This window comes from Thunnus maccoyii, chromosome 18 (assembly GCF_910596095.1).
Source record: "Thunnus maccoyii chromosome 18, fThuMac1.1, whole genome shotgun sequence".
Classification (NCBI taxonomy): domain Eukaryota; kingdom Metazoa; phylum Chordata; class Actinopteri; order Scombriformes; family Scombridae; genus Thunnus; species Thunnus maccoyii.
The window spans coordinates 8,742,705-8,752,500 of NC_056550.1; the positions used below are offsets into that span (position 1 = coordinate 8,742,705).

At 40.2% G+C, this 9,796-nt stretch overlaps 1 protein-coding gene across 1 annotated transcript; it reads right to left on the reverse strand.

Annotated features, from left to right (window-relative positions):
- Window positions 1–617: 617 nt before the first annotated feature.
- wipi2 (WD repeat domain, phosphoinositide interacting 2) lies at window positions 618–6,838 on the reverse strand. The gene is made up of 12 exons (XM_042393842.1): window positions 6,591–6,838; window positions 5,710–5,792; window positions 4,931–5,100; window positions 4,656–4,752; window positions 4,096–4,193; window positions 3,760–3,852; window positions 3,569–3,639; window positions 3,282–3,395; window positions 2,980–3,144; window positions 2,195–2,302; window positions 1,946–2,043; window positions 618–1,256 (listed from the first exon to the last, which is right to left on the reverse strand). Exons 1-12 carry the CDS (start codon window positions 6,662–6,664, stop codon window positions 1,144–1,146), a joined length of 1,284 nt encoding a protein of 427 aa, XP_042249776.1. The 5' UTR covers window positions 6,665–6,838; the 3' UTR covers window positions 618–1,143.
- Window positions 6,839–9,796: the final 2,958 nt, after the last annotated feature.

A 9,796-nucleotide genomic window follows, 5' to 3' on the forward strand; every position in this document is an offset into this window, starting at 1 on the left:
CAGTATTATCTTGCCACACCTAGTTATGTACAGAGTAGAGATACAGTAGGAGGAGACTGTCGCTGACGGCGCATCACTTGCAGCTTCCTGCCTTTCTCAACTGATCTGCTGTCTGACTTGAACTGATCGCCACCTCCCAAATGTCTTCGATGTATGGACACAGTACCACTTCAACAACACCATGCATGTTTTCTTACGCATGACACATCATTGGTTATGATTGGTTACGTAGATTTAAAAAAAGATCATCAATATCAGAGTTTAAAATCAACCAATGACTGCAGGCCTGAGGAGGGGGGAGAGGGCGGGAAGGTCCACTGAGCCTCTTTCGATGAGGTAAAAGTGAGCGGGGACAAATGTAGGCTAATTATTTGATGTTTTGCCAATGTACATGCCCAGCACACACGCGCACACACGCGCACACACACACACACACAAATGAGTTCTAAGCACAAACACACACTCTTATTCGCAAACACCTCTGCCTCATGCCAAAAGCTTCCAAATCATTCTTTTGAGGGTAAACTTGAGCGAGAGCACCGATCAGGTCAGTGCCAGACAGTGTGTGACTGCATGTGACAGAGGAAAGGGTCAGAAAAGATAGTACACACCCTCGATTAAGATCCGACAACTGAAAATAGATTTTTATTAAGCCAATGCAAAGAGATCCCCCTCTCGAACAGAAGAAACCATGACGCTGGGGCAGAGAGGCACTTACACAATCGTCTTCACTTTCATTTTAACACAGTGCCTGCGTCTGTGTGTGTGTGTCTTCAGTGGAGACACAGCTACATTTTTTTGATCAAAACGTCCAACACGCACACTCACAGATACTCATCTTCACATTGGAGCATGTTTTTAGCGGTTGGCACATGTACATGCAAAGCTTCAGTTTGGCCTGCGCAGGCGAAACTGAGGGAAAAGGGAACGAAGGAAGGAGGGAAGGAGAAAAATTAGACATGAGTGTGAACAGACAAACGCACAGACAGACAGGCTCTTGAGCGCTTTAAGCATTTAAACCCACAATCCCCCCCCCACCCCACCCCCCCACAGGCTCTGATCCTGCCCCTGCCCCCCTTGTGTCACATGTTCATAGCAGCACCAGAGGAGCCCTCTGATTGGTGGGTACAGCCGTCCGTTAAGTCAGTCAGTTTCAAGGATGAGTGGTGGCTGCTCGTTCTCTTCCTCTAAACGTAAGTCGTTGAGGTCATCTTCTAGCCCCGCCCCTCCCACGGCGCCCTGCTCTTCGCAGTAACCTAGGGAACAAGAGTTCAAAGGTCAAACACTGAAACAAGCAACTTTGTATATAACTTACATTCTGTAATAAAGAGCCTGAGATTACTGCAACTTGATGGTTGATGATGACCTGAAATTTGAGCTTCTTCGCTTGCTGTACTTATTTGAGTATGAAAGCATTTATCAATTAATTTCTATTTCACCATGAAGACAAAGAAACATGGTAACACTTTATTTTATGTGTCAGTAATTTCCTAATCATTTCCAGATAAGTTTTCTGTAAAGAACTTGATATTATTTGGTACCAAATATCAACACAATAGTGACAGTGTTCTGTTGGGTCCTTTAGTTGGTCTACAGCTAATCAGCTTTACATGTAAAAATGTGACATTTGTCTACAGGCAGGTATACAATTCAACATATATGAGGAATAAAGCTACCGATAATAAATGACTGATGAAGGAATATTTATTTTGAGATTGTAAAAGGAGCTGTTCTTTCAAGGAAATTCTTTGGAAAAACATCAATTTCTTATAAAGTCAACACAACTAACTGAACTCAAATAAGGTCACGTAAGCAAGATTCCCAGAATTTTGTCTCTATTTTCCCAGTAATAAGTACCAAATTACACTTCCTAAGAAATATTAGAAATTTAAAATAATGTGCAACCAGATACGCTCATGAACACATCAATATTTGTGAGACATACCTTTAGTGACAGCGGCACTGTAGGTTTGGGCCACAAGAGGGCGATCATGTGACCCCTGCTCAAGGATCTCATTGGGTGGTTCAGCACTGCCATCTAATCTGAGGTCAATGACAGCAACAAAAGCAACAAAGATTCAGTATAAATGTCAGATAATGGTGTCAGATATCTGTGTATCCCCACTCTACATCTGTCACATTCACTCTGTATTTACTCAGTATGTGTGTGTGTGTGTGTGTGTGTGTGTGTTACCTGTGCTGCTTCATAAGTGTGCATTCCCCTCCTTCTTGTGGATCCAGGTTGTACAGATACAGGTAGCCATCGGCTGCTGCTACCAACAACCTGGGAATCTTCTGAATGCTAATTTGAAGCAACAAAAAAAACAACAACATTGAATTCAAAACTACAATATTTACCTCATTTGATGATTACTAAACATTTATTTGCTTGGATCACAGTTCTCTTTGGCATCAGTAATGTTCTGAAGCATCTTATTAATGGTAACACAACTGTTATTAAGACTCCTCCAAGTTCAGGAAAAATTGTATATTAAGCACCTTCTCAGATGTGAAGTGATTCACATTTTACAGAAGCAGCAACAGAGGATTCTTTGTAATAAGGAGCAAAAACGGTAGTCAGCGTGCACAGCTATAGTGAGTCAGCATCAGTAAACACCATAAACAGACACAGTGTTGAATGCCCTGTTTGACTTATGTGTCACTGTGAAAAATCATCACGGCAAACAAAGCAACCGTTGGAAAAAACTACTGTACCAAATACGTTTATAAATGACTAAATTAGAATGAATCAAATGCTAATTACCAGAACAATGCAGACTGAATAGAAGGCACAACACGAATTTACATGACTTGTCTATGTATGTAAATCTGACCCAGAGAGAAGACTTGCATGGAGTCATGAATTTTTACCTATTTCACTTTCAATTCTTTGCAATTCTTTCTGGTATTTCCTGGATCTATAAATTATTTTACCCAGTTTCAGACACAAAGTTAAAAAAGTATTTTGTGTCTACTCACACAGCTAAGGCGCAGATGTTCTTATGTCCACAGAAGGGCAGACGTACGGTAGCGAAGGCTCGACCCTGGGTGAACATTTCTGTCACCTGGGAAGGCAGGTAGGTGGTGGATGCCATTAGGACCTTGCCCAGGTACCCTCCCCATGTGGTGGGCTCCTCTGCCGGCCTACACACACACACACACACACAAAGAAACACAGAAAAGTTTGAAGTTTGTGGTAAATGGGTGGGGGATCCCAGCCCAGCTGCCTCAGAAGACTTTTAAAAACTGACATATTAGGACGGAAACGGAAAGATACGTACACATACTTCTCCTTCTGCGTCTCTAATTTGAAGATGTGGACCGTCTCTGTGTTGCTGGAGGCCGACAGGTAAAGGCCTTCCATACTGAATGCCAACGAACAGATGCTCACACACCTAGAAGAGAACAGAAAAAAAAAAAAAAAACATGCGCAGGGAAGCAGGTGAACTCAAATATTCATACAAACAGGTGCACAGACACAGAATCACTACTTCATTTATGATGTAGGCTTGTCCATCAAGGTGAAAGAGCTTTCATTTCTGAAAAATCCAATCTTCAAATCCTCTACCTCTTGACTCCTCGCCGAAACTCAAAGAGCTTCTGTCCCTCTGGAATTGAGAAGACACGGATGACTGTGCCCTGAAAGGAAGTGAAAGACACAAGATAACACACAAAGGATCACAACAGTTGAAGGGGGAACAAGAAGACGGATCTGTATTTACTGGGGCATGAAGACAAAATCATAGTAACTAGTCCCACCTTCTCTGAGGCTGTGGCCAGTTTGGTTCCACTGGCATCAAAAGCCAGAGCCGCTAATGGGCTGTCGTGGGCTGGAATCATATTAGCTGCTCGCTGGAAAACACATACAAGTTAGAGATGTGCTTCTTCAGATAGAGAAAAAATAATGAGCATCAGCTACAAATGATGATAGAAAACATCGCCAGAATAGTGAGGAGTCACACAGTACAATTTACTCACTTTAGCTTTTGCTCTTTTCTACAGTGACATACAATGAACAGAAAGTTTCAATATAAAGGCTTTATTAAAGAAATATATCATAGGGCAGAAGGCTTTACTGTGTTTGTGTTCACCTACCAGGTTGACTGTGTCAAACACCTGGACTTCTCCTATTGTGGCACTGCCCGGGTACGCCAGGTAACAGTTATCATTGCTGATGGAGAGGGCACACAGTCCTGGAGACATATGTGCACAAACACAAAATTATTAAAGAGGAACGTCAAAGAAAGAAAGAAAGAAAAAAAACGTATTATAACAGGCCGACATTCATCTGAACTTGACAATAAATTAAACTGAAATAATGATTCAGGTATGTAAGACTGCAATAAACTGAGTATGTATGATAGTTCTAGTGAACGTTTTCAGTCTTCAGGGTAACAGCAAAAAGATTGATGATAATAGTGAACACGCTGGAAAACACCATTGATAGCTACAAATGAACTGCTAAAAATGAAAGAGAAACCAAAATCCTTAAAAACCAATGGAAAATTTCCTGGTTTCACTATGAACACATATACTGCATAGGAACAGTATTTTCATGTGTTCTCCTTTAGCCTGTAATTATATGTTTCATAATGACTTGATTTGATCTTTTAGTGCGGATGATGTGTGTAGAAACTGTCATTCTTCCGACTCACCTGACGGGTTGGGTGGAGTCTCTCTGATAGTGTGCAGCACTTTCATGTCTCGGATGTTGTGAATGTACAGCGACTCCTCCAGACACACTATCAGCCTCTGTAGAGGAACAAAAAAACCCAAAACAAAACACCAAAAACATCACTGTCAAAAGGCAAACGCAAATAAGACATTTGCAAGAGATAAACAGGTCTTCGGTTGTTTCATGAACATGTGACTGTGTAGCGTATTTCAAATGAAAATGTGTGAGACAAGGTCTGACAGACCCTTTTCCTACCTGTCTGTTGAGTTTGACAGCCAGTATGGTGTTGGAATAGGAGTAGTTGCAGATCTCAGTTCCCTTCTTGAAGTGACAGACTTTGAGCTTCCTGGGGGCCTTCAGGCTGACGATGGCCACCAGGCTGCTGGAGAACAGACGCTCCACAATACACACATCCTCCGTGTCCGCTGCAGGGACAGACACACACATACACACACACACACACACATGAGTCAACACTTCACAGCTTTCAGTCAGCTCAGTGGCATCCTCTCATCTTTTATTAGATGAAAGAATAAGGTAATTTTAAACAGTTAAGGGTGTGAAATGGTGCAAATGAAAACATCACACAATAACCACATTTAAGGAGAAAGCTGTTTCAATGACAATACAACTTCTACCTGCTTTGCATTGGCCATTCAAATCTAACAGGATTATCAAAAAAGGTACAGGTTAGCTCACCATACATGGAAGTGGATGCATAACAAAGATGCTTCAGATATCATACTATATTGTATGCAGATCCAATAATGAGGAGGAAGCTTGATGTGGAAGTAAGACCGTTATGGGTCAGAGAAAGTGCTGACAATCTTTATTAATATTTAACCTAACAGCAACGCTCTAATGGTGCAGTGACTGTTTCCTGTCTAGACAGCATATACAGAATATATGATACTGTTATTACAGACCAAGTAACCTTAAAATCCACTGCATATACTATTATATATCTGCTCACTGACTAAATGAAGATCATTTACACACAAGAGGATAGAGCACATTAAAAATACGATACTTACTACATTCATATATCTGCTCCAATTTGTCCACAGAGGACAGGGAGAAAAACTTGTATCCTGATTTGGTGCCAACAGCTAAGGACCTTTAGAAATGACAGAAATAGACACAACAGCAGCAGCTTTGATCAATCATTGCATCAGCAAGATTATTACACCCAAACCCACCGACTACCGATAAACCACAATATCATTACTCAGCTAGCACAGCCGTGTCAAACTGGACACTCGAGGGATCGGCATGCTGATTTCTCTGTCACCAAATGTACTAGTCAGACTGTGGCAGTGGTCACACGACTGCTGCCGTTTTGCAACAGGAACAGGCCTGTGTGGTTTGGGGCAGTCACCAGCTAATTTAGCAGAATACTCCTCCGTGTCTAACAGTGATATATGTACATGTGTTGCTACAGTATGTGTAAAAAGACAAGCAGTGACCCAGTTTGACATTTTCTCAGCGTTATCAAACAACTGTAACGCCAGTCTTTAATAAAAACTGACAGAGGACTGCAAAGGAAACATTACAGCTAACGCTACGTCTATCTGCAGCTAATAATCACAACAAATTTCACCTCAGCCCCCCTCAGAAGTTACATGACACTAAACCTACATGTGTGGCTAAAGTTAGCCTCGGACCACACAGCATCATGGTAGCTACAAAGCTAACGTTATGCTAGTGACCAGTGAAATTAAACATATGCGGACATTTTAATTAGCTAGCTAAACTCAACGTGTATTGGCAACCATTTTAAACCTAAAACACGGCATACAGGCTATATCACTTGGAGCCCTGTCACCCTTTGGGGCCTCCGGACATGTCTAACGTCAGCTAGCTTGACAGCCCGGGCCATCGGATCCCCAAACACCGTCCCCCGGCCCTGCCTTACGTGTTGTCCTGGTTAAAGTTGGCGAAGAGGAGCTGGCTTCCGCCGGCGTCCCCGCTTTGACTGGCCAAGTTCATGAGCTCGGCACCATCGACTTAAAAAGCTCCGGTAGAAACAGCAGCAGTCGGGCTGAGATTAGAACTGTGACAAGGTGGTAAAGTGTTGAGCTTCACGGAGCCATCGCGCTTTCTTCGCTCTGCTGTAGTGATTGTTGTTGTTTTTCATTGGGGCTGTTGCTTCACTGTTCTGCGCATGCGTTGATCACGCAGCGTGCGGCACCTTTAAAGAGCCAGGACACATTTCTTTTCTAAGTGCGCAGTCCAGATGATAATAAACAAAATGTGATGACTATCTGATTTTACTGTGAGTGGTATTTTCATTTTTCATATCTCGGCTCCACGAGAGAGATAAAGCCGGATCAAATACGGCTCTCCTGGAAACACTTGGCTGTACAGTAACTTCTCTACGTGTGGTGTACCAGCGCCACCATCCGTCAATATGTGCAAATAACATCTAAACCAAACAGACGAGATAATATTGATCCTACACATTCAGCTCTGAATGGCATGTTAAATAGTGTATTTATCCAAGATATCACGGATGATACAGGCCAGCTCCTACCTCCTCTTGACTTCAGCCAAAAGTCAATATAATAATAAATATTAATAAACATTATGTATAAAGCACTTTTCTTCACAAAGTTACAAAGTGCTTGACAGAAAGAATAAAAAAAAGAATAAAAAAATAATGTTTCATCCAGATTGTCCCATGCAATTTGTCAAACTTCTTTAAAATTTGAAAATATTTCCACGTTTGATCAAAAAAATCAAAAAGAAAACAACTAGGCAATGTCGAGTTTATTATGAATTTGAAAAAAATATATTTTGAGTCCATTTCAAAGTGTCTCACGACATTGCCTGATATCTCAGTATGATAAATGCTATTTTATCTGTTCTTTGTTTTAGCAGCTTATACTTGATGCCTATAAAATGTTCTCCTTGTATCTTATTTATCATTTTCTGGTATTAATAGGAAATGACACTTTTGAGTGATTTATTTTGTGGATGTCGTTGTTACATTCCCCGATTCTAACCGTGCTTGTTAAATGTGTGAATAAATATGTGAATAAAGCAGTAAAATAGTAACTATGACATGAATCAGCAAGCATGAATCTTACATGTTTTAGTCAGTGTAATGTACCATGTCTAACTGTTTTCTGAGTGACAATATAAAAGAAGACATGGTAAAGCATGTAGTACCACATTCCTGCTGTTGTGAATGAAATGTTTCATTTATAACTAATAAACTCAGCCTTTCTCTAATAGGGGTTTTGCTGCTTCAGCCTTACTTGGTCTGGTATGACCAGTAGCTCATGATGGTTAATGTTAGCTAACTTTATTGAAATTATTGTGTAACAGACATTACTGATTCAATTCACTGACTTGATGATACTGATCCAGTATGTTTTAGCTTTTACCATTAACCTGCAACTATCACTTGTGACTGCAGTGGCCGCTGTTCAGCAGAAGTGACATAGTCTTGCTCAAAGCATTGCCAGTCAGTGAGATAATTTGACTCTAAACCTCATTAAAATAATAGTATTATAAAAGTACTCTATTGCCTCTATTGTTTTTGCATTGTTGTTTGTACATTTTATGTCTATTACAAGAATATTTAGTGTATAGACGGAGTATTTACAGAAATGAACTAACGTAGATGGATAATTCCATTTGTTTACAATTATTTCAGCTTTTGTGAACTCACCCTACTCATTTATACAGCAGGTCAGATCAGCAGATTTGTGAATGGCTTGGGTTTCTTCTTGTCTTTAATATGAGTGTCAAAACAAGGTCTGAGGCGTGGGATGAGAAGGAAACCATGAGTGATCTGATGCATTTACTGGAGTGTAATTTGGGGTGTGAGTCACAGTTTTTGTCTGGAGTGTATTAGTTTCATTTCACATTCTGGTGTGAGTCTGAGCATGTCAGAGTGTGATCGTGACTGATGCAAATTGCTCATTGCTGGTTAACAACATGAACTCTATCAGCACAGTGAACTCTGCAGGCAGCAGGAGCAGCCACACTGTCAGTTGGCACAAGTATAAACAGTAAGCAGGAAAAAGAAGCAACACACCCAAGAAAAACCATAACATCAAATCAGTCCATGATGAATTTTTTTTCCCCATAATGTCTCTGTTGTCCTTAACAAAAAACAAGCATGTATCAACATGTTTTTAATTCAATCTGAAAGTAGTGAATCCTCTAAATGCCCACTGATTGACCTGGCACTGTCACGTTATATCTGTTTTTCGGTCATATACAGTTCAAGTTATTTCTATCTGTAGGGCTGCAATGAATCATTATTTCCAAGAACAATTATTCTGCAGATTATTTTCTTGATTAATCTATTAATCACTTGGTCTATAAAATGTCAGAAAATAGTCATTTTCATTTTCTAAAAACCCCACGCTGATGTCTTCAAAGTGCCAACAGTCTAAAATCCAAAGAGATTCTCATATAGAAGAAGAAATCAACAGATTATTTGCCTTTTCCTAAAGAAATTAGTTATGATCAATCAATGATCAATACTATAATATATTACAAGACCTACCAATGAGCATTACAGATGCACAGAACATCTTGTGCATTCAGTTTTTTAACTTTTCATCTTTAAAATAAGCACTATGACTCCATCCATCCATCCATTTAGGAATGATTTTGTTAATCAGAGCATGTAAGCTCTTTGTTTGCTTCCAGGTTGTTGTAATACTGTGTCAACTGTGTCCTTTGGTCCAGTTTACTGTTTTCAGAGCGTGAGTAGCTGCCTCTCCTCCACAGGTCTGTCGGCACAGGCAGACGTCCAACACACTGCGTACTGGCCTTTGGTTTACACAAGCCATAGCCTCCAAATAAACATGATGGGCAGAGAGACGGAGGCAGACGAAATGGAAAGCAAAGGCTGCGTACCCACTGTTAGAGGTGGCTGTGAGGAAAAAGTTTTTCTTTGATGATAACGATTTCAAATTAGAAAAGATATTTATTTTAAAGTTTATCTTAAAGGCAGCTGCCAGCAAAACTTTAAAACAATTTGAAAACTAAACATATTCTAATGCAGGAACAATGTATTATTTAGTATTATAATATTATGATACATTTGATTAGACTGAAAATTGCAGGGGAATCTATAGTTTCTGTCTAATATTCTCATAT